The sequence below is a fragment of the Gymnodraco acuticeps genome, unplaced genomic scaffold, assembly GCF_902827175.1.
Source record: "Gymnodraco acuticeps unplaced genomic scaffold, fGymAcu1.1, whole genome shotgun sequence".
Lineage (NCBI taxonomy): Eukaryota > Metazoa > Chordata > Actinopteri > Perciformes > Bathydraconidae > Gymnodraco > Gymnodraco acuticeps.
Window position 1 is genome coordinate 2,432,279 of NW_022990238.1, and position 26,200 is coordinate 2,458,478.

The 26,200-nt window shown below is 42.1% G+C and overlaps 2 protein-coding genes across 3 annotated transcripts in view; one reads left to right on the forward strand and one right to left on the reverse strand.

Moving 5' to 3' along the window:
* Positions 1-26,200, reverse strand: part of LOC117548353 (mitochondrial import inner membrane translocase subunit TIM16-like) — a 115,755-nt gene that overhangs the window by 40,123 nt on the left and 49,432 nt on the right. The window lies entirely within an intron of this gene.
* On the forward strand, positions 1,047-24,753 carry vasnb (vasorin b). Its single transcript, XM_034219564.1, has 3 exons — positions 1,047-1,261; positions 8,228-8,289; positions 20,767-24,753. Exon 3 carries the CDS (start codon positions 20,798-20,800, stop codon positions 22,853-22,855), a length of 2,058 nt encoding a protein of 685 aa, XP_034075455.1. The 5' UTR covers positions 1,047-1,261; positions 8,228-8,289; positions 20,767-20,797; the 3' UTR covers positions 22,856-24,753.

The following is a 26,200-nucleotide window of genomic DNA, read 5'->3' on the forward strand; positions in this document are numbered from 1 at the left end:
TCAACAAGTGGAACTAAAGTGTCGATTGTCCAGAGGATACTGAGCGGGAGGGTTGTTTAAGGAGACGCGGGGACGGCCTCTGGGCTAATTTGTTGAATATTTTCTTGTATCTGTATGCTTTCAGCAAGAGTCACTTGAGTGACATCACCACACAGACACACTTGTCCTGCTTTAAATTGTGTTATACAGTTTCTTGTCAACGTGTGGAGAGAACAGACGTTCTGCACATGTAGGTCAAACATATACAGATATTTAAGCACTGTACACAAGAGGTTTCAAGTTTCCAGTTAATTCTGTGACATGTGGCTAAAAGTACACATCTGAGGTGACACGGTCCCTGAGAGCTATCACCTTACTGCACCTTGTTGGGACTGGCTGACATTGAAATAGTCTGCCAGCTGCCGACGGGTAGTTTGTCACTGGCATTGGGAAGTATTCAATAGCTTTCTCAGCTTGGAGATGGCTCAGTGAATGAAGCAACCATATGTGCTACTGTGCTACGGTTCAGTGCACGTACCCTGGAGGCAATGGACAGTCCCACTGTAAGGGATAAAGGGTGTGAATAGATACAATTCCTCCATACATTTTAAGATCTCAGCATTTTTTTGACATCATAATACTCAACCAAATACTTTATTGTAGTTTAAAGAGATATTTAGTTTGATTTGGTATGGTCCCAACATTTGCCCTATGGCTTTAAGCATTATGTTCAAGCCAACTTGCTTATTTTTCAGTTGAGCTGATTAAAATGCATGTTTCAAAAATAATTTAATTTAATTTAATTAGGAAGTAATCATTCAAATTAAACGTTTGTTTGAAGAGTATATGAACCAGTAATGTCTCTCGCTTAAAACAGGTCGTTCAAGTAGGCATTAAGTTATAGCGAACTGAAAGGCATTCCTCTCCTTAACCCTCAGCCAAGCTGCAAGGTGAGGAGCTGCTCTCTGTGCAGCCCTGCGCTCTGCTGCTGTGCGCCTAGCCCCTCCCATCTCTCCGCGTAAACTCTCATAGTGCTCACCAATAAAGCGCTTTTTGTCCATGGGAGGCAGCACTTGAGCATTCCTTGACGTGGATGTCGGTGTATCTCTCCAAGGATTTGATGAAGATCGTTCGCTACAAGTGTAAAACATTCACAGACACTTTTTGTGAGAGCGCGCACACGGAAAACTACAAGGTCTTGGAGTTATATCGGTGAACTGCTCCGTTTGGATAAACACACGAGCGCGACTGCGCTCACAACTTTACGTCTTCGAAGTTAAGGGTAAGAGTTTTCTGTTATGAATGATAAAATAAACATCAAAATGCCATACTTTGTGGATATAACCCTTATAACAGGATCAAGACGTGCGTAAATACGCGTAAAAAGTGTTATGTATACAAATGCAGTTGGGTTTAATATGATTCTAAAAAAACAGATAGATAGATTAACTGCACATATAACCTGATTCGTTTTCATTGGGACATTCATTTTTTCAGGTTTATGTTCCCTTATAAACACAAGCCACCACCCATCGGTGTTCATTTAAGTTGTATTTATGTTTCCAATGCGACAACTCCCTTTAGGATAAACACTCGGCGTTTTAGTGCAGTTCGACAATAACTTGGTAGTATTTTAAAAACGGTTTTAGATTACAGCGTGGAATTGTTAAAATACTACGTTTTCTTCTCAATGTATGCAACTACCTTTTAAAATGGAAAAGAAAAAACACTTTTAATAAAAAATGTAGTTCTTTGTTGTAAGGTGTTTGAAATCCACATGATCGCTTCGGTGAGCCGGTGAAAAGTCAACGGGATTTTACGCGAGTCTGTCGCCATGCACCAATTCTTCAGATCGGCCAATACTGACAATAAAACAGTATTGGAGTAAAGCGTAAAACTTGAGCGTGTGCGTGGAGCTGCAGCAGCAGTCAGGGCGGTAATGAGGCGGGCTGGTGTGGGACCGCAGGACGCCGTGCAGCATGCAGGGGCCGAGCCGAGAGTCTAGACCGCACCGAGCACAGTTCACCGCAGAGGGAAAGCTGTTTTTGGACCCACACAGGGGGGAACGTCCCATAACAGGGAGCTCAACAGGACACTTTGCTTTTGGTTTTGAGGTATCAGATAATGCAAAGTCAACATATATTTTAGCATGAGGCTGCACCTGGAAACAAGTGGAGGTTGGCAATATCCAGGGTGCGAGTAGTTATCTTCTAGGTGTTGTTTCCCTATTTCTGGTAGATACATTATTTCACTGTAGACTTTATGCACACACTCTCAAAGTATTGCAAAGTAGCAACACCATGCCTGACTTTGTTAAGGCTTTGAAACAAAAACAAATCTTTAGGAATTCATGAAGCAAATACATCTGCAACACCATATGATGGATTGATTGTCTATTCAAATATCTTAGCTCTGTCATAGTTATTGGCCAAGTTTCAGTCACAACCATGATTGATTCCACCACGCTATATTATTAATAATGTCTATCAAGAGTAGCTACTGTTATAAATGGGTTAAACATTTTTATAATACATAGTCTACTCTGATTGAAGTGTTAAAAAGTCCAAGAGCTGGATTTAATCAATCATTAGGTGTTTTAGCTGAAGGTGCTGCAATGGACAGATGGATGATACGTTGGCTCAGATGAAAAGATATGTGGAAATCAGAGAAACATCACCTTCCTTCAGCGTGCACGGAGCAGAGCAATGATAAGGTCAAATTCCTGAAAGATGAAATCCCTTATCGACCAAGCCACAAATAAACTAACATCCAATAGGACTTACATGACTTAACGTGTATAGCCCAATCGCTGAATTACAAGTTAAACTGCAAGTGCATCTGTTTCCTCCAGAAGTCATCTCATTTTACCAAATATAATGCCAATAAATTAAACTTTCTCTGAGAGGGTCTTAAAGAAGAAGCTTCATTAGGTTCTTTAACTTAGTTTGAACTTTAAAAAAAACTTGCCAGCGTTTTGACTCAGTTGCTGGGCTGACGACCACAAAAACATGAACAAACCAGCCCTTGTTTAAGATTAATCCCATTGTGTTAACATTGAAATAAGCGAGATGTAATGATTCCCTATTAAATAAAAGACCCAAACCAACAGAAGCCACAAAACTCAACTGTGAATCAAAATATACCCAGGTAAAATACTCGACACATGCCTTTCGTCTAAGATGCTTGATTCATATAAGAACAGTCTTCTGACCACGATCCTTCAAGCTTTCATTCAGATTACCATCTTTTACACAGCCCCCACAAAGAGGCATGCAAAATCGCCTAATCCTTCCTGTTGGCTAAACAGGCGGCGTAAACTACTCCAATGGCCCCGCTATTAACCCCTACCCCGGTGTACGGCTTGTTTCCTCGCCATGTGTTTCCTCACAGGCTGTCATTATGCTGTAGGAGAAGCTACTGTGTCATTGACAGTATATAATGGTTGTAATTGGTTTATATTAGGCTACCAGACACAGCAGCACAGCCACAGGAGACCAATTATCCCTCACTAATGTGGAGAACTTTCAGGCTGCTACGATGCACAGATTGTAACACTTAGAAAACAAGAGAGTGGTTGTGCCAGTGTAGTTTCTCCCTGGTGTTGCTGCTGCTTTCTGTTCTCCACACAGCAGACTGTTGTGTTTGCACAGACGCTTGTTGACACTGACATGCGCTGCACTGCGAAAGGACAAACAGAAAGAAGTATGATGTAGGTCTCTATGGGGGCAGATACATAAATGGTGTAAAGTTCTTCTCCTGACCTGTGATGTGAATCCACACCTTGTCATACAAATGATTCATAACGTTTTGGGACACATGTGCAATTGTGTATGCTGGTGTGAGCATTGAGAGAGACACATAAGCACACTGGGTGGATTATCTGCCCCAAGGGACTTTTCTTGCACTCTCATTGTGATTTGTGGATAGGAAGCACGACTAAGGAAAAGGAGCTCTTTGTCATAAAACCTCAAATGTAGGCAATTAAAAGTCAGCTCGCTATCACATCAGTGTGACAGTGATTTCGAAACCACACTTTCCATCCGGGATCTGGAAACCAACATTGTGTCAGCCTGAACTGTCATCCTTTTATTTTTGTTTTTACAAAATCAAGACTTCCATTTCATTATCTGTGCCAAAGAGCTTGAGTGAAAAGAGCACTGATGTCAACATCCTCTGGTGAAGATGATTGACAGTTTTCTTCTTTCATTTGTTGTGTTAAGACATGTCTAAACAGATCTGCTTCACATATTTCATGCACTTGTGCTTCCTGTAAATGTACTTATTAACACAACTCAGCACAGTTTCTTTATGAAAGTATAGTGTTGCAACTAAAACATTTCGGGCATTTTGTGAGCAGAGGATTTTCACATTGTGCCTCGTTCCGCCATAGCTCCGTTTTACGCCAATTAGAGGCAGTGCCTGAAGCATCTTACCCTCTGAGGGATTAGAGGGTTAAAAGTCAGGTGCTGAGGCGAGGAGGCCTTGCAAAGGGAGGAGAGGAGGTGGAGGTAACAGAGGACAAGAGTGGGGCACTCACACAGCAGGGAGAGAGAGCGGAGTCGACAGGGCAGAAAGTTGGAATAAGTGTGCGAATACGTGTGTTTGTTTTCCACAAGGCCACGTGAAAGGAAGGGCTTCTCACAATTAGCAAGAAGTATGTGTGAGTGCGAGACAATTCAACAAGTAGAAATTCTTCTTCCTTCAAAATGAAAGGCTGCAGCGTGCCCCTCGTCAGGTGCTGCACAGCACGGGGGCGTTCCCTGGTTGACAACCAAGAGCCTCTCTCTCAAAGAAGCGTCTTAAATAAAACCCTTGGCTTCAAGGGCTTCAGCCTCACACATCAATGCTGACCCAGCGGTATGCTGAGGCAAACCCCAGCCTGTACGCCTGCCAAGCTAAATTGAAGAAGAGCTTGCCGATGCCGCCAAATGATGCGTTCAGAAGAACCACTTCAAAACCTTGCATAAATATACACACACATGCGAAAGGATTTGAGGGCTTTGGAGTGCCCCAGCTTCAGAGCAAACCCCAAATAACTGCTGTCCTCCGTGTCCACAGACATACACATGCTCGGAGTTGTACGATTTTACTAGTTTGTTTATCTTCTAAAGCATATGAATAAAAACACTCCCCTCTCAAGCTTTACATTAACTTTTCTTGAACTTTCTTATGTTGGTTGGAAAATCTGAAGAAAGCCAAAATATCCCCCAAATTCCTAAACCAATTCCAGGGATGTATTGAGGGAGTGAGATACAGATGGAAAATGAGAGAGAGAGAGGATGAGAGGGAGGATGCTCATCCCAGAAATTCACCACAAATTGCTGCATTTCAGTAGGCTTGTAAAAAAAAAAGAGAAACAGCTCTTAATCTAAGGTTGTAATTACCTCTGGCCAGCACTGTAATTAGGAAATGAGCCTTGAACCAGATCTTCTGCTGGGCAAGAGCAAAGCAAGGGCACACACACAACGCACACACAACGCACACACACTGTTTGCCTAAAACCTGAAGTGGGAAAGATAGATCTCGCGTTGAGAAGAAGGTCAAATATTTAACCACTGAAACAAATGTTAATGTTTTACTGAATATGGATTGAATGACAGAGTAAATTTGCTCGGTTATGAGGTGTGTGTGCCTGCGGGTTAGTGTGTTCTACCCATTGTCCACGACCTTGTTTGTCAAAAAAAGTGGTCACATTCACACACCTATTCATATGATCACGTCGTACATACAAGCCGGCACGAACGCGCAGAGCCGCTCTCTAACATGACATCAGTCGTCGTGTTCTGTGCTCCCCTTTTGCTCGATGTCTATTTCCGTTTCTGCCAGGGACACAAATAAAGTTGTTATCTGCTGCTGTCAGCGCCGTAAGAGAGCTGGAGGCGACTTAAGAGAGGAAATCAGCACGTATACCTGCCTGCATGTTTATATCTGAATGCCATCGTCTAACAGCCCGAATCACTCAACGCTGCAATCAACGGCCGAGCAGTCGGGACAGTGCCACAACTTGTCACAGCTTGTCGCTCATTTACATATTAAACATACAAGAAGCACATTAAATATCAAAACGGGCATCACACCTACAGCAAACAACAAGCTTCTTTGAGTTTATCCCAGCCGTCCTCTGCAGGTTGGCTTTGGGCTATCATTTGGACAAATTGCTGGACGTTTTAGATGATGCAAAGTGCTCGGCTCTGTAATGCTTTGGGAGACATTAAACCAGATGGGGGGAAAGAAAGGGAGTGACACAGAGAGGAAAAGAGAAACAGAGAAGGAGAAGGGTGAGGCGATATTTATGTTTAGCAGATGAAGAAAGAAGATTATAGTGGACAAAAAGTATCAGCCCTCTAAGAAATGGAACGACAAATATAGCTTCTTGAAAGGAGAGAAGTATCAAAGTAAACCAATAAACCAGAAAGGAACGATACTAGCAGGTTAAAAGATACTACGAGTGATTTGTCAGTGCACGCATTAAAAACCAAATGTCTCATGGAAAGATGTGGAGAAGGTAGCCTGAGCTATGAGGGCAAACCAAGACAGGAATATTGTTGGTGGCAATTTTGCCTTTTACAAAAGTGAATGATTTGCATATATTTTGAGTGCAGGGTTCCACTTTAAAAGCTAAATATTTACACTACAGTCAAGGGATTGTCTGCGAGGGAGACATAGTGACCTCAGGAAACCGACCACGGCAGGGTCAGCAGACAAGAGCCCTCACACAGAAGTTACACACAAGGTTGTCAGTCCCCACAAGATTACCCACTACTTTATATCATGCTTTAACCTTCACAGATAAGTGAAATGAATGTAAATAACCACATATAATACTGGGCATTCATTAAAGCATACACAAAAGCCTCTGTGCAGCAGAGAATAACACTCCCACAGACCAACAAACACACGATAGCAGAGTGCATTAAAAAAGGATCCGCAGCAGGTCAGCGAGCAAAAACGAACGCTGGACTGTAACTTCTGGATTCTTTTCAGACACTGCACTCTGTATGGGAGCGAGCGTGAGATGCAGGATGACTCACAGATGGTATATGCAAAGTTAGTTGAGGATTCAGGTATTACACAAACACATGGTTTAGTACTCTGCTTTCAATCTTGACATACTCTTTGGCTCAGAGCTTAGGAATATGAAATATGGCTTTAAAACAGTGCATGGTGGAAAGATACTGGAGGAGTGAATCTAGTGTGTGAATAGGGGTGTAGTTAAGAGTCCGCCTCTGCTGCAGGAATGGGGGAACATACTGTGTGCATCATAGCTAATTATCTCTTAAACTGTTTTATGACCATGCCTTGAATTGATTAAATGCAAACGCAGTCTGCCATCAGAGAAGATTTTCATGTAGTTGGTTGTGGCCAAATGTCCCGCATTTATAAAACATCTATCAAGTGGTCACTTTGTTTTTCCCCAAAACCAAGTTATATGTATGACCCCATGGCCTGATGAAAACATTTTTATATTTGTATTTGGCTAAAATAAATCAATTCATTCAAAGCAACAAACACATGGACGCACGCACAAATTGTTCTGTGGTGATGGATAATGACACAATAATACATTTGGGCCCAACAAGCTTATACGACATGAAATTAAAATGGTTCCTGTGTTTCATTTTAAAAGCTGAGGGCCTGTTCAGCAGCAATAGCTTGTCTTAAACGCACAAAAACAAACACTTGATCAAAACCCTTACTGACGGAAAGCACAGGCTTCTATATCCTGCTTTGAAACATAAATAAATTGCTCAAATGTTAATCTTTGTAGTCATTGAGAATCACTTTTACCTTTGATGCCCTCTTAAGGCAGAATACTGTTCACAAGCAGCTCAAGGAGGTGAAACTCAAAGTATCATGCAGATCATAAACACAAAACATCATATAGGGGGTTTAAAATGCTGTCTTGTGTTATGTTTAAGTTAACGTTTTAAACACCAACGCACACACACAGACACTCTCTGGCCCCGGCTGATGGGCTGATACCACAGAACAAGGAGCTGACAGAGTGGAGAGCGGTCGGCCTGCATTCTTCCCCTCTGTCGTTCTCTCTCGTTGCCACACGGCCTGCCAGCGCTCAGCACGCTCCCGCACACAGCTGGAATCCACCCAATTACCAGGCAAAAAACTTCCTGTTTTGCTTGCGGACAATTAACAATGAACAACGGGGGGGGTGGATTCCACATAAGTGGGGATAAAAAATGTAAGTCGCATATTTGTCTAACAGCTAAAACTGTTTTGTTACTTCCAGGGAAAAGAAAACCTGAAACCATAAAAGTGGAGCGATAGCAGAGGAGGAAGCTTCTCCAACTGGTGAGTGAAGCTTTTAAAGAAATCTGACAGTTGTATTATTAAACTGTGTCATTATGTGTAAGATGTGGCTACTAGAGTACACACTTACTTTTAAAATTAGGAATAGTTTACCATCAGAATACAAAAAACCTTAACTAGCATATGACAAGCGTCATAATAATACACTACTTGGATTTGCATCCAGAAACCTAAATCACACGCTGTTGGCGGTCCTTATTGTGTTAACCGTAACACCCTGCTTCCTCCAAAAGGTCCTTTCACACAACACTGAGCCTCTTAACAAGACTGGCAGGGGAACAAGAGCAGCTCTCTTAACACACAAGGCATTTAACAGATACAGTGAGGCTGTGTAGGGTCACAGACAGAGTGAAAAGGAGCAGAGAAAAGTGAGGAAGTTTAGAGTTTACCATGCCTGTCTGCTGAAGTGAGTTGTGGAATAATGAGCAGACTTCTTATATACCCTTATAAACATCTACAGTAAGTCGTTTTTAAAAAATGTATAAAAAACAAACAATAGATACATTCTTTTGACAGAATTTGATGAAGTAATTTTCAATGTATGTTCCAACGTATTTAAAAGGATAGTGTGGTGATATTCGACCCTACAGTCTATTAAATGATCTATTAGAATATTAGAAATATTGCCTATTTATCCAAACTCTGATATTAATTGCTCTCTGCCTCTGTATTGATATCCAAAATATCAAAAACACATTAATGAGCTGCACTATTGCACTGGTTCCTTCATAGCAATGAACATGGGCACTGTAGTTTATCCCTATATGATCTTTCAAGTATGAAAACAACATTTTTCCGTTCCAATATAAATGGTATTTATCTAAAAACGAATATTTACCAGTTTTAAGTGAAACATACCTTTGCTTGGACCCTAACTAATATCGTCCATCATTGTGTCTCTGGGGAGAAATGTAGCTTTTCTACTTTACACAGCCCTCCTGACCCCTACCCTCTGTCCTACCTCATTCCTCTGTTGTGCTAGTTGTCAATGAGCTGTGACAGGAACTGTGTGGGCTTGTAAAGACACACACATGCACAGGACAAGACTGAAGCCTCTGGCCTCTGGACGCACACAGCTTCTCTCGCTAATTGCCTTAAAGCTCCTGCCTCCGTCAGGCCGGTCGTCCTCAGGGAAAACAGAGACCAGGGGAGAGTAGTTGTAGCTCAGACTTCTTCTTCTGGGGATACATTCTGGCTGTAACATATGCACACATTCCTCAGGTTTAGGAATTTGCAAATGTGTACCTGCTTGCTAGATGTAAATTATTTGCTACACATAGGCTATTCATCATGCTAACATACAATGTTTCTGCCTCAATCCTGAAGTCCCAACATCAAAGCTGATGCACACTGATGAATTACGGCACATTATGTGTGTGTTTTACCTGGCTTTTTTCCCTGTGTTTTTCCTACACATGGCTGCCACACCTAATGTATGTATTTGAATGAGCTGCACATGTCGAGGCTCCGTATCAGAGCCAAATGTCTGGCTGTTAGCGGCCTGTGTTTTCCATTAATGTGGCCTTTTTTCTCTGCGAGTTAAACTTCTAGACTTGAAGGTGAAAAACAGCCTTAACACAACTTCCCCATTCAGTCCAGTGCTCCTTAACGCCTTGACACCATAGCCGCTGTGCATAGTTGTAATTTACTGTTAATAATGTTAATATTTCTACCTAAAAGCAAACATGGAAGGGCAAACAAGGGTGCTCTAATGATATTCTAACAAAGACAGACTTGTTTACATTAGACACACACACACGGATCACACGTGTGAGGAAACACACAAGCGCGCATTGTTCCGTGTGTTACAGGTCAGCTCAGGAATCTACGGTACTCGCTTAATGACGTTTATCAACGGATGTGAAAGCAAACAAACTGCTTTTTATACAGACACATTGCTGTTCACTGCTACAATAACAAAGCATCAGTCATTCCCCTTGTCTGTGTGTGTGTGGCAATCTGACAGGTCTTCTGTATATGACAGTGTGAGGGCACACGCACACACAGATACTACAAATACATACAGTAGATCTCCCTTATATCCACTAAAGGTCAGGTTAAAGGCCCCTTTAAAAGTGTGTATCCTGTTAACTTCAAAATCACATATACTTTACATCGGAGTTAGATATCCTGTAAACCATGGTGCTGTGTTTTTAGAAATTTGAATATGTTTTGTCTACCATTGAAGGCATGCATAGGTTTCCATTCATGACCACAAATTATGAAAATCTGCTAACAGACTGTTAGAACTTGGTATCAAAAGTAGTGCAGTACAGTATTTTCAAATCAAACTGAACTCAACCTGCATTACCAGACAGTAACAATGTAACATAACATATCATTTAATCCTGTTCTGAGTGATGGATTAGACAGCTTAAGTCAGCTTCAATAGTATGTTCATATGTGTGGAAATGATTTGAATCCAAAGTGACAGCAGTGGAAAAAAAGTTGCATTAAAAAGTAGGAAATAAGAAATCAAAAGTTGCTAAAAACGTTTGGAGTGTGTTTGTGTATTTTTCGTATGATTGTGTATGAACAGTCAGTGTGTTTATCAGTTTCTCTATGCAGATCATGCTGCGAAGATTTGGAAATAAGAACAAGGTCATATTCTAGTATAGTCTAAGAAATGCACACTGAATTCCTTAGTGCACCAAAGTGTTGCCTTGTAAGCAGTCTGTGTGATGGCAAGTGTTTATACCTCCCTTTCTGTCCCTACAGACCTGCCCTTTCTTCTCTCTCACCTTGTTTGTGCAGAATGAGGAATACTCTGATTGTGCACACCTGTTACGGGGGCAAATTATGGAGTTGATGTAATAATAGACAGTCGCTGACAGATGTCTTTGCTCTCGCTCAGATAGTGGGGCTCACCTGTTTAATCAGTGGAGAATGCAGGTTGATGTGATAATCACATCATGGATTAAAGATTGATGTTGGCTCTAGGGTGCGGTGACATTGGAAAATGAGGATTTAATTTACTCTAACAGGATAGAGAAAATATATGGAAATGATAAAAGTGGAGTACACAACCAATCAAATCAGACGTGTGTCTAAAAAGCCACTCTGACTGTTTAAAATTAAATCAAAATGTGGTAGAAATGTGTAACAAACATATCAACACTCTTCAGGAGGTAAAGGCAGGGCACTGGAGGCGAGCCATGGAGAGGCATGTGGGGGAAATGTGCTGCTTGACTGCTATTTTGCAAGCCAACCTCCCCAGTGCTGGCGCGACACCAACTCAGGCAGTAGTTTCACAATGCATTCCTTTGTGTCATCCTAATCTGCAGCAGTGATCTTCATCTCACATTTATCGTGTGTGTGTGCGGCACATGTCTGAGGTGTTGTGTTTTTTATGAGGTAAAAGCCCGCAGGCCAGAATTACAAGAAAAATCACAAACGGTTACTCTTGGAAAAGGGGTGTGAGGCTGGGTAGCACTGCACAATGCCTGCCTTCAAATGGAGGTTGCAGAATGGGAAAAAAATCCCACAAAAAAATCCATGTTGAACATATTTACTGTACGTGTACAACATGATTTCTATTATGTCATTAAAACCTGAATTTAGAAGTGATTCTGTCTTACTTTCAAACCATACTCATTCCATGACAACATGCACTACCAAAAAGGTCACAAATCATAGTGAACAACAACCAATAAATAACTCATTTGTCAATCAACAATAAATAACTCACTTCCTTCCCCTGCAGACATAGGAATCATCTCTTACATTCTTATTATGAACTTCTTTCACTCAGATTGACAAAGTGAGAAGTGGTTGCATGTAAAACGAGTTGTCAGACCTTATTGTAACTGCAGATGTGAACACCTTGACCTCGAATATATGCACACAGTCTGACAGAAAGACTGCTCTCTGCTAATGAGCGGTGAGTTGGTGTGTCCTGGCCAAGTTTCTGTGGAAAAAATTCACAAGGTAAACAAGCTGGTGTTTGCACTACGCACTGCCCCACGTATCTGTTTACCATCCCAATCTTTAGCCTTAAGCTCTCACAAGGACTTCAGCCTAATGAACACTTTGACAACTACAGTTGCCTAAAGACCCTGCAGGGCTTTTCATAAGATTCCAGTCATACTCATGCCAACTACATGAACAAACCTGAGAGCGAGAAAAGAGGTGAGCAAAGGAGCCAGGTAAAGACAACAATTGTAGGATGTGTCAAATAAAAAGAGTGGCTCCTGTAAGTTGTCCAAAGCACTGATGTACAGAGTGTTTGATGGCGCTTTGACATAATTCCAGTTGAACTATTCTACAGTATCAGTTGAGACGTATTGAACTTCCTGGAAGCCAGAGGACATACTCAGATGAGTCACAGCAGTACTTTTAAGGAGCGAGTGAAAGATGATGGACAGACCGATGAGCAGACAGGCAGATGTGTTATTTGCGATTGTTTCCTCAGCGAGTACGTGTGACACTGTTTGTCTAATGAGGATAGTCAGGCTGCCAGTCAGCCGGTCTAACAGTCTGTCAGTGTGCCTGCCTGACGCCTGACTCATACACATTTACTTGAGCTCCAATTTAAACCCTTATAGTTGGATTGCAACAAAGGACAAAGGTAAAGAAAAACAGTGTCAACAGCCAGTGCGGAACTTGACTTCATCTTGTATACAAAGACAAGAATGATAGTTTAAGCATGCTGTCCAAATATGTCCTGACAATGACACAAATACTTTTTACCAAGGGATATAGAAAGAAACAACCTTTCAAACTCTGAAAACAAATATCCTATACACATCAGGTAGATAAAGATCAGGTGGCTTGGCGAAAGAAAAATAGCATTGCAGTCATGTTGGAGCTGGAATGAATGTCAAAGAGCTAGGCAGAGAGTCGGAGTGTGCATGCATCAATCCAGGCTTGTGGCGGACTGATATAACTGGTCCATCCAGCCACTTCAAACAGTAACCACACGCACAGCACAAACATTGCCCTGTCCCTGCTTAAGGCCAGATCCTCTGATGTTTGATTTAGAAGACTATAAGCCGTTTTGAGATGTCACTTGCTGTATCTTACCAGTTTGCTTTGGGTGTCCCTATCAGAAGGACAAAGCTCTGAAACAACACTGCTCCAGGGTCAGCGAGCCAGACAGTACAAGGAAGTTTTGATTCTGCGACGAGGCGTGAACTGTCACACACAGGATATTAAGGCACAAGCCAAGGCCTGGAGAGATTCCAGCTATGTGACAGTTGGATGTCTTATTTATTGTTTCCTGGTGATATAGTCCTCTTTCACAAATCAGACTTCTTCAATGGTTAGGCTTGCTGCCGTGTGAGGGAAATGAAAACAGAGGAAGAGAGGGAGTAAGAGACAGATTGTAAGTAAAGCAGAGAGGTGTTGTTTGTGTTTCTCTGACACTCTTCTGTGATGGATTCAAGCCAGGTCCAAGATAGACTTGGCAGAGTAGTGGGGTCAGGCTGTTTACGTCACAGCGTAAAGGAGGGACAAGATTGACTAAAAGTTGTAGGTGCAAACACTGCAGAGAATAAGAAAAAAATGAAGGCCGATGCTGTCTGTAGTGCACTGAAACTCTTTGAGTGTGTGTAATGTGAGAGTCCTGTGGTGAAGATCTCAGACAGATGCGATATCACTATCTGTCCGTGAGAGGTCACAGGGCAGGGTGCTCTGATAAAAGACGAGTGTCAGTGTTGAGACATAGCTTACTGGGCAAAACAAGAGGGCACTGTGTATAAACTGAGAAAGAGACACAAGAGAGGAAGAGAGAACCTACCTCAGTGAGTGCAACCTCCCCCTCAAGTGTGCCTTTATAAAAACAAAATCAAGCCTAGCCCCTACAACACTATCCTTCGGCAATAAAACAAAAGGAAATGGTCCACATTTCCTTTTGGAACTCATAATGCCTGACCTCTTTGCTGGAAAGCTCAGAGGAGGCAGAGCCAGACTGCAGACTTGTTCTCTCAGAGTCCCAGTTTTGGTGTAGTTTGGCTGCCCGGCCGCCTACTGTACCTCAGCCTGATTCTGTGGCCAATTTCGCCTTACTCCCTGCTCTACTATGGCGTAGGTTGTGTTATTTACTCAGACACACGCCAGAAGTTTTGGATTTCATGTTGCCCCGGAGGAGCAGAGAAAGCACCTGTTGTGGAGACAAGGAGCAGCATGCTTCAGGTGTACGTGTGTGTGTATGTGTGTGAGCGCGTGTGCAACTTGAGCTGGGCGTGTGCCCGTGTTGAACAGGGCCTGTTATCTTTGATGTCTGGGCCGCAGAATACTGAGCCTGACCTCTGACCTCAAGGAGTTGCTCTCTGCCTCACAGGCTTTGTTGTCCTTTGGACCGATGCTATCTGACCAGATAAACTCTTTCAGGGTTTTTCTTTTTTCATTTGGATTTTCAATTATGAAATCAAACATAGTTCTTCAGCGCAAAAGGAAACGCAAAATGGAACTACCAACTCCGATCATAAAACCAAACAGAGTTGCCCCATTTCCCTTCTATAGTGCAGCAAATAAACAGTGTTTTTGAGAATATTTTACTACCCTCCTGTTCACCCCTGGACTGTATATTATGGTCTCTTTCAAGTCCTCCAGCTGCAGGCTCCAATGGTAAGGCTTCACACCGTCCTTAGCAGGCCCGGTCTGAAGCATAAATCTTCAGATGAAAAGGCCTGCCTTTCACACCAAAAGTAAGCTGCTTTGCAACTCATTTAGATGTGCAGAATATATGGAGCAAAATGCGTAGAAGGCATGAGAAAACAAAAGTAGGAGGAAGCCCGACTGGATCCTTCCCGTTAGTTGAGTTCATGTTTGTGTTAATTAAAGCTACAACCTTTGGACATCAATCAGCCCTGGCAGAGCTAAAGCACAATGGATGGGACTATTATAGAGTCTGTTATTGTGGTCAGGCTGAAATCAGTTGGAAAGCTTTGTTTGTGCAGCAGTAATACAACTATTACAGCGCCTAATCCCCCTCCATACCACTACAAAACATGGCAATGAGTTTGTGGATTCAAGATGAGTATTGCCACTGACAGACAAAAAGCTATCATCTTTCTTTCTTTCCACATATCCGCCTCTCCCGTCTGTGTTTGTATTCTGACTTTGATGCCAATGGAGTTTTAGTAAAGCATACATTTGAAAATCCTCTCTCTTTTTCTAAACGCTACTACTGCATTACATATGCTTACAGCCAAGCCTTGTATCTGTGGTTTGTCACTAATTTGAGCATATTATATATATCCAAGCTCTGAGCTTGAGAGATTCAGTTTACTTTGATAGGAACAAATTATAAAAGGAAAGAAAATATAGCTTTTGCATGATCAGATTCATTTCAGTATAAATGCATTTAAATACATCCCAAAATGGGGGGCCTCGGACGATGAGTGACACCAACACATTTTGTCTCAAAACATGCCTTCCTTTCTGATCCATGCATGTTCTGCTCGCGTGTTTTACATTGTTTGTTTAACCTGTGTTGCAATTAAGCCTTACAATAGAGAGGCAAAAAAACATGTCTTTAAAAAAATACTTCACTGCATTACACACATACCAACAAACCCACATTTAGATAGCTGACATTTTCAAACTCATAGGTGTGTTTTGTGTTTCTGTACAACCATGCTTCTTTCTCACCTGTGCTACTTTTTAAGAAAACGTTTCATCATCTGAGTATTCTACAAAACCCATGTTTAATTTCCCTCTTGGCCCCTTTGTCATTTTGACACCATGTTGTGGATAACGGGGTCCAGCTGTGGCAATGATGTTACTGACAGTATAAAAGGATGGGATTACAGCAGTTTGTGTTTGGAGGTAGGGTCCATTGTCTTCTGAAAGGATCATCAGAGATGTAAAAGGGTTGTTAAAAAAGTTGGGGGTGGGGGAATTAGGAGTCAGAGGGCTCACACCAGCTTTCTCTAGGTGCCTAAGTCATCATTTACAACCAATATGATGTCATGTCCCTGTGCTTCTGTAGTAAATCTACACTAGAAGTGGCTACAGTCGTTTATTTTAGTAGTGCACCCTAGTGAACTGAACCCCCAGACCTACAGCACTATAGATCATACTCTAATGCACATGCCACAAGTATTGTTCCTTTAATATATTTAGTCCTAGAAGACAAGGGGCCTCTTTAATGGGAGTATGCACTTTGTAGTGTGCAGCCTTATCCCCTTACTTGGCTTGGTGCCCCCCCCGTAGTCTCTGGCCAGGCCTGCTAAATAATGCAAGTGCACAGTGACCTGCAGCTCCCCTACACACACCGCCGTTTTCTTCCCCCTCTTGTACCCTTCATTGCCCCTCCGTGTTGCCTTCAGCTATAAAGATAAGGGCTCTTGACGCATTGCCCGCCGGGATTTAATTGCTGAAGCCTACTTCACCCTCCCACAGGCCTTATCCACCTCTCCACCCCGGTGCCCCTGCTGACAGAAACCTGCTTTTGTCTCCTTTGTTTTCTTCTCCTACTCATCTCGAATAGAAAGAAAAAGCAGTAGAAGAAGTGAGCCAAAAGAGAGGGGAAATGCTTTATTTTCTTTTCCCCCTTCTTATTGCCTCTTTAATGTTTCTTTTCAAGGGGCTGACCGTTTATGTCTCATTGTGTTGCGCAAGGACTTTCCCATGCTTCTATCTTAGTATTTCATCCTTGCTGTTTCTGCCAACACGTTTTATTCTCATACAAGCCCCAAAACTAGACACAGATGCAAGAACAATTGTTATATAAAAGATCTGGTCACATAGCTGTTTTAACACCTATTCATATAAGCAGCACATAATTCAACCAATCCATCGTCTGTTTATTAACCGAACAAGAATTCCCTGTTAAGCTCTAAATGCCAAGCCAGTGAGACAGACAAGCTCACTTTTTCAAACTCAGCTGCTGCCTGTCTCAGGAATGTCTCAACAAGCACACAGGGGAGAGAAAAGGAAATTACAACTCAAGAGGAGGAGGAAAGCAAGAAGGGAGGGGGGCATTCCACCCTGCGAAGGATGACAAGCCTGTCTTTCTACTATCTCTCTCTAGACCCTCCACCTGCACTCACTTCAAAACATTTAAAGTTAAGGCCAAAAAGGCAGAAGTCACTCAAGATGGTATATTCAGTGGATCCATTCTGTAGTGACACCACATTTGCGCCTTATCTTTCCCACTGATAAGATCAGCAAAAGTCACTCGTTTCCAGAAAGAAAGAAAGAAAGAAAACAGGACAATCTAACCTAGCAAGCTCTGGTTTAATCTGTGATCTGGCTATATTCACTGCCTGAACCTCCCCCCCATCCACATCCACCACAGTGTCTCCTCTACTGGGTTATCAGATGTGCCTGGCCCAGTTTGGAATGAGGCACAGTCAAATAAACATTCTGCCCAAGGGAGCTACGCTAGTATCACCACGTTGAGTTTCTTGGAAAAATATTCTCAGTTGTATCTTGCTTTCCTCTCATGGAGGCCTTGATGTTGTTGTATGTTCTGGCACTGGACCCTTTGAGCCGTCTCTTGCACCAAAAGTCAAAGCTTCTCTATCTCAGAAAAAGAAGGAGTTGGAATATGTTGGATAACTTCAGACACATATGATACATCTCTCAGATGAACGGTAAAGTGCATGCAGGATTCCATTTGAACAGGCACCCTTTAATATCAAGTAGACGTCGATACACACAGTGGTGAAGTATCCTGGAAAATGCAGCTCCCGACACATAGTGATGATGTAAAAACCTGAGACCATCTGCACACGCTCCAGCTGTTGCTTGGTTCTCCCTAAGCCCTTCATCTCCTGTTTATCTTCACAAATCCTTTTGTTTTCCCTTGTTCTGTAAGCAGACGCAGCACAGCAGCCACACTTTCTCTCTCACCATCGATTCTTAGGCCTGAAGTGAAACCTCTCTTTCTCTCTGTGGCCATCTTTAAAAGGTTTCGCCAATCTTTGAACTTGTGACTCTAGTCATTATTGATAGCTACAATACCATTTTTGATTTCCAATGGTAGAGAATTCAATGTAAATACTTTGGACTTCTCCGAGGCATGACCCAGAAACCCTTTACAACTTTGACCATGTAATTATTCACCTGTTAAAATGAATTCCCCCTAGGCACGGTTTCAATTATGGGATAACTACAACCCTTCACCTCTGCTGTAGCCGACAGCAAACTTTCGCCATCAGATGTTATCGATACTTTGTATACAAAAATGTCCATAAACAATTTCAACACTTAAGGGTCCAATTTGTATGCATGGTTGCCAAAGTTGAGTTAGTTATTCTGCACTGTTAGCAGGTGCTGACTATGGAAACGAGTTAGCTGCTTTGTTCAATCAAGCCTTGCTCTTTGAGTATAGTCATGTTTTTGAGGTCTGGCTGCACACAACATAATTTATGCTCTGTCTCCTATTATCTGAATAATAGGAGTAACATGTTGGCAGTAGGGTTCAGGCAAATGCCACGGTTGCCTTAAATTTAAGAAGGAAAAACAAGACAACAGGGAATCCTTCCAAGGAGGTTGCAATTTCAAGGAGGAGAAGAAAGTATGCTGAAAGAGAAGACAAATAAATGTCATAGCTGTGGTGTGATGAGATGATACCCTGTATCCGCCTCTCTGATCGAAGACATCAGCCATGCTTCCACACCTTGCTCAATGTTTGAATATAAGACATTAAACAAAAACAGAAATTAATCTTGTAACTTTAGAGGAAAAGAACCAAGATAGAAAAATATGATGAGGAAAATAAAAAGTCCAAAGCTACATCTTTGACATTTCTTGTGTAATGGTCGACAACCCTAGGTAAGCAGTGAGAGAACAGAATGTGCTCTATCTGTGTAAAACTTTAGGTCACACATACTTGGCTTCTCATTCAGGTATTTGTGCAGTAAAGACATCAACAACTGCACCATTTAAGGCCCTAAAGTAAGCTCCCTTAAGTTGACCAACACACTGCTTTTGGGCATTATACAATTTTAGAAAGCAGGTTTGGAGATATCAAACCAAATAAGTACTTTCTGTTGAGTCCTTGAAGAGTAAAAAAGAAGACAAAAGCTGTCTAAAAAAGAAAATGGTTAACAGATAAAGATTTTTACTTTCACCCCAAGGCCACCTCACTCCATATAGCAGGAATGGTAAACTGTCACAATCTTGTCTGCAACTAGTTTCTTCTTTATCTCCCTTCATTCCTCTCTCTTTCCATCATCCCTTTCCTCCTTTTCAGCCCTTTCAAGTACTGTGTTGATGCTCTACCAGGGCGTTTGTTTTTGAAAGGCTTGGGCTCAGGTGAAAAGGGCTTAAATCACGGTTTCATATCTTCCTGAAGATCTAAAGTACTCTGTTCAGTCTCTGTATATTTCATCAAGTATTAGACACTGGCAAGCAGCACTTGCTGTCAGTCTGCGTAATGACAACATAGAAAGTGTGAGTTATTTATATGATGTCTTTGGTCAGATAACAGCTCCAGACTATCAGTAAAGCTCCTCTCCTAGCTTAGAACACCAGAAAGTACATCATCCACAGTTGTATGGCCACATGCAGCATGGCGAACATACAGCCAAACAAAGTTGACACGGTATGGTTATATGAAACTGGAGAGACCAGAGCAGTGTGTATAGTGATTGAGAGAGCGTGTGTGATTTCAGTGTTCAAAGACAGAAAACGTTTAATGCCACTCAGTGTTTTCACTTTGAATCAACATTTTAGGAACAAAACAAGTTCGATTTTTTCATTGATGCTGTGTGTCCGTGTCTTTCATAGGTTATAAAGTCTGTCATAAACATAGGGAGAACGGATAACTCTGACCCCACAGAAACCAAATTGTGTGCACTGCACTACAGTAAATAGCAGTGGGTGGGCGGCTTACAAATATAAACTATTTTATTTTAACACCAACACACACATTAGCATATATATTTATGTATATACATATATGTATATATAAACATATATATATACAGTATATGTGGCTGTGCATGTGCTCGTGATGGCCATCTGTAGCATTATTATAGAGGGAACAAAGGTTTTGGCCTCCTGCAATACTATCTATTACACAGATCATTGCAGAAAGAATGCGGCACTCCTTTAGCCAGAAAAGCATGGCTTGACTCCATTCTGTTAACTTTTCCCAGAATATAGCAGAAAACTCCCTCTGAAACCTGAGGTTAGGGCTACAGACCTATTGTTTGAGAGACCTTGTGACAAAAGACTGCCTTTGATCACTGGCTATGCATAGTTAGACCTTTGATATTAATCTCACTCTTTGAAACACATTAAAGAACCACACAATGGCTAACATAGGAACTAGAGGATATGCAGAGAAAATATGCTTTGATTTAGAAATTCAACATTACGCTGCAAGTATCCCACATTTCTTGGTGCAACTGTCAGATGGTACTCAACCAAAACAAGGCAATATCAACATTATGTGTACTACTGTTGAACCCTGTTAACAATCTGTACAGAAATGAATTGTATACATTCTCTGGATCATTATACAAGTCATTGACAGTTTATATTTTCTCTTGTTTTATTTAGGTTGAGCAAGGAGAGAGAAAGAGCCTGCACCATGAAGACCTTTCTCACTCCGCTGATGCTCTTTCTGCTCTTCCTCCTCCTTCCTGATGGGACCTTGTCCAACGACTGCCCAGAGGGTTGCTCCTGTTCCACGCCAGAATCCATCTTATGTTTCCAGAGACGCTCATCTACCATTCCTAAGGGAATGCCTTCACAGACACAAAGTCTTTACCTCTTTGCCAACGGCATTGAGAGCTTCACATCGGAGGACTTTGATGGTCTGGAGAACCTGGAAATGCTGGACCTCAGTCAAAACAAATTGACTGAGCTTACAGATAGGGTGTTTGAACCTTTGACCTCTTTGAGAAACCTGGACTTGTCATCCAACCAGATCACCCACATTTCAGAGGAATGCTTCCAGGGTATGGTGCTGCTTGAGCGCCTTTATTTATATAGTAATCATATTGAGACCATCCACCCTGCAGCTTTTAATGGCTTGGAGCACCTGCTGGAACTCAAACTGCAGGGAAACCAATTGACCTCCCTGCCTGCTCTCTCAATGCCCCGACTACTGCTGCTTGACCTTCGCTTTAATGTTTTATCCACCTTGGGTCCTTCAGACCTCCAGACCCCAAACTTAGAGTCACTCAAATTGGGTGGTGTGGGGCTAACCAGCCTGGATAAGAACCTCTTGAGTAGTCTAAAGAACCTCCATGAACTAGACATTTCTGAAAACAAACTTGAATCCTTCCCCTCAGCGTTAAAGGAAACCCAGGGGCTGATTCACCTCAGTCTGGCTGGGAACCCGATCGGTCCGCTTAAGGTTCAAGACCTGCAGAACCTTGGAGAGCTGCAAGAGTTGGACATTAGCAGCCTGAGTTTGCAAGGGCTGCCTGAAGAGTTCCCCCAGCTCCTACCGCACCTCAAAAAGCTCATTGTAGCAGAGAACCCCTTCAACTGTCTCTGTACCATAGCATGGTTCCCAAGATGGCTGAGAGCCCAGAGCATCACCCTAGAAAGAACAGAGGAGACCCGCTGTCATTTCCCACCAGTCAGTGCTGGAAAGGTATTGGAAAGACTAGAGCACAGGGATTTTGGATGTCCTACAACAACAACAGTTACCACAAGTACTGTCAAAACTACTACTACTACAACCTTGCCTGTCCCTGTCACTACCTTACCAAGCACTACTAGAGCTATTCCAGCCCCAAAGGCCAGTGACGACCCGAAGGATGAAGATGTTGACTCTCCCCTGCTTCCTGTCCCTGCATCCCCAAGTAGCAGCAGCATAGACACTGACGAGGAGCAGCATTTCTGTCCCCCTCTCACCTGTCTGAATGGGGGTACTTGTCGTTTGGACCAGCATGGTCAGGTACAATGTCTCTGTCCACATGGCACCTATGGCATGTATTGTGAAATCAAAAACCTTCATCTGCCTTCACCACCTGAAGCTGACACTCCAGTGGAAACTGCCAATATAGATTTAGACATCAGCTCACATGAAGCAACTGCAACCTCAATTCTGCTGGACCTCCACCGCTACATTGAGATGCGGCCTTACATCCGTGGTATTCGCCTAACCTACCGCAATCTCTCTGGGCCAGACCGCAGGCCGAATCATCTCAGCCTGCCAGCATCCTTCCCAGAGTATACACTCAGAGGTCTCCAGCCAAACTCCACGTACCATGTGTGTGCTAGTCCATTAGGTGCCCCTAGTGGCGTGGACAGTGTCTGCACCGAGGCCCATACAGTTGCTGAAAGCAGTAGCTCTATTGCATGGTCAGGGGAAAAGAAGTTGACCACTATGTTGGTGCCTGTTATTGCCATCTTGCTACTGTTGCTATTGATTGCAATAGCAGTGGGAGTGGTATGCTATCTTCGCAGGAAGAAAGCAAAGGGCCACCTGGACCTAGACTGTGAGCCCTCCCAGCTAGAGTTGGATGGAGTGAAGGCTGGTTTGGACAATGGGGCACTGCCTCAAAAACAGCCCCAACTTATGATCCCGGAACCTGCCGTTCAGAAGGGAAATCTGGAATATGAGGTGTTGCTACTACAGGAACAATGTACATCAAATAACAATATGAATTCACACAAGCTTTCCTATTTTTGACACGTGGCATTGACTACCTAAACAAGGATTTTAATTCTTCAGCCCTTTCTTTCCACTGATGAATTACAAAGAGTATGAAATGCTGTTGTGAAAGAATTGGAGGACACTGTTTCAGCCAATCAACAAGCAAAGGAGAAACTGGACATATATTTCAATCAACGCCCTTTGGTTGTCAAAGTAGACATTAAATAAGTTCATAAACTGTTCTTTGGACTTCAAAAGCATTGAAAGTGCCTACTCTCGATTTACATGCTGCATCCTGCTTCAATAAAGTTTCCTAGCTCAAATTGTTGGAATGACAACCTCTCAGCTGTGATGCCGGGACAGATGGTGCGTTGCCATTGGCTGAAACTTAGGACTAAGGGACTGGGTGAACTGTCCTTTATCTGTTCATACAGGAGAGAGCACTGACATTGGGTTGTGTTGTCTTTCCCAATTACACAGCCCAACTAAACACTACCAGCAATAGATTGTGCTGTATGTTGCAACTCTTCAGTACTATCCTTAAGGGATCAGTACTTGCTGTGAATGACCTAAGACACCAAATGAAGTCGCGCAGAGAAAATACATTATGCTTGTATTGCTTTATTTGGCTGTAAAACTCTTTTTATGTTTTGTATGTTTTTTTATACTGTGTCTATGTTTTTTTTTTTTACTGTGCAACATTGTGACTGTTAACAGCCTTATATACCCTGCACCCCCCACCTCGTGACTAACAGACAAAACAGCAGATTAAAATCTTTGAAGATTAAAACTCGTTTGGTACCAGCAAAGTCAATCAAAGGGCTTTGCCCTCAGAATGTCAGACAGTCCAAGTAGATGTGAGTCTGGACAGACTCAAAACTAAATCACCCTTCTCAATTCAGATGCCCTCAGCCTGCTTTGCCATTACAAAGGGAGAAGGTAAGCAGGCTTACAAAAGGTACAGAGGGAAACAATACTGTTTCATACAGTAAAGAGCATGACTTTATTACACTAAGCACTCCCGTGACTGTACAACAAAAGAGAACATCATAGACTATATTTATTATTTATATTCACAGCTAGGGACATTTTATCCCTTAACTACAATTCATCTACATCATATCACATGGCCTGGCCAAACACAAGCAAATCAAATAGTGTATTCTGCTTCCCTTAGTAAAAATAGCATGCTCAGCATAATGTTTTGAACCATTTCTTCTGGCCACCTTGCACCTAGGCAGATTAGCTCAGTCAGACGCACAAGAGAAGTACACTTATTTACAATGTTGTTTAGAGGTAGGGTACTGAGATCCAAATCTGTGATTATAGAAGTAACCCCTTTATATGTGTGTGTGTGTGTGTGTGTGTGTGTGTGTGTGTGTGTGTGTGTGTGGTGTGTGTGTGTGTGTGTGTGTGTGTGTGTGTGTGTGTGTGTGTGTGTGTGTGTGTGTGTGTGTGTGTGTAGATCTGTCAACGATAGTGATAGTGCAAGACGTGTTCTGTCTTGTGCAAAGACCTGTAGACATCAAGTTACTATCAGTCACCCTCTCTATCTGCCCGCATGACAAGTAGTACATTAAGCCTCAAACAACTCTACCTATTGTGTAGGCAAAGACACCAAAGACACATCTCTGAATGTCTGTAAAGTTACCTTCCTACAGTATTCCCAGCGCCCAGTTAGAGGGTCCTTGCTAACATAACACCTTGTCGAACCGAACAGCACCACAATTAAGCAAATGCAACTGGAATCTTCTTTTGAAAGATAGAATACATTAAAGATAACCAAGTATTTTTGATGTGATTGTTCATTTTTCCCTGTTGATTTTGGGAAGCTCTTTTTTGTCATTTATTGCTTTTTTTTTTAAATTGTGTAAACATATTTGTACATGTGAAAAAAAGTGATATTATCATTAAATGAATATCCAAAAATAAAATGAACCGAGTTGTGTTTTATTTATTTTTTAGTTTCCACCATTTTCTTGTAAGAGGAAGGCTAAGATTGACAAGCTATGGGGGGTGGGGGGATTATGTTTGTCTTTGACTTCCCTTTCCTTTTAAACCATCACTCAACTCGGCGAGGGAAGACATGAAAGGAGGGGGAGTCCAGGAAAGAGACAGAAAGGTAACAAAGGTATAAGTGAAGGAGTAACTTTGCTTATTTTATTATTACCCACACTTTAGGGCTTGGATGTTAGTAAGATTTAACCTCTTGGCAACATGAATGTCTTTAATAATTCAATGTCAATGCAACTGATACATTCTTGAACAAAGTGGTGGACTGAACGATCAACTTTGGAAATCATCCAGGCCAAGAGTTTAATGTGTGCTTTCATAAACGAGAAGTCATGAAATTGCTCCTTACCAGCAGTGAGCTGTAGGCAGGGAAATGAAGATTATGATTGAAAACACACAGGTTAGGGTTGTAAGTGGATTTAACCATTGTGAATGACTCACTGGTCTCAGCCTAATGAGCGAGCATTGTTTGCAAACCCACACAATAAACGGGCTGACCACCCATGTGTTTTATAGCTAGGATGTTGGTAGGGGATTGGTTCAGCATGTACACACACGCCCACACCTACAAACAAACAGCAACACATACTGGCTCACAGCTTAGAGCTGTTGTGCAAGCTCCCATGCTACCAACACAAACACATACAACAGCAGCACTTCTGTCATGGAGGCATAAAAAGCATTTAGAGAGAGCAAACTTCCTAGTCAAATAACAGAAGACACAATGGACCCGATGTATGTTGACATTTTAAGTAATATATTAAACTTGTTGTTAAAGAGATAAGCTTGTTTAAGCCTGTCACCTACCAAATCATTTTTTTTGTAAGACAGCGAGTAGGCTACAATAGATGGAGCTTAATGCGAGCATATATGTGTGTACAAGGGGAAATCTAGGTAAAAGGACAGATATGATAGGTTGATCTGGACAGGCAGCTGCAAGTGTGCATGTATGTGAATAGGAAAGGAAAGGGAGAACAGAGAGTATGTGTCTGTTTCTCTCCCTACCTTCAATAAAACAGTCACCCTTTTCTTCCCCTGGCTTTAAAAGCTACCTGGTTCCTGGATGGGATCCAACATTGACACTCACACTCAGCCAATGGCCCCTCAATGGCCCCTATTGTGGTTTCAAGGGACCTTTTTTACAGTCTTCAACCCAAAGAAATTCCACACAGAATTACTTCTGAGTCAATATTTTTTCACTCCCCTCCATTTTCTTTGCTCTATTTTTTGTAACTAATTTGTTTCCAAATTCAGGGGTGCTAGAAGTGAGCCAAGGACAAGGTGTTAAAGCGCAGAATCATGTGACTGCAAATACCGTTGTTTTTGCTTTGCACTTCGAAATCTTTTATTAAGATGACTTTTTCTGTC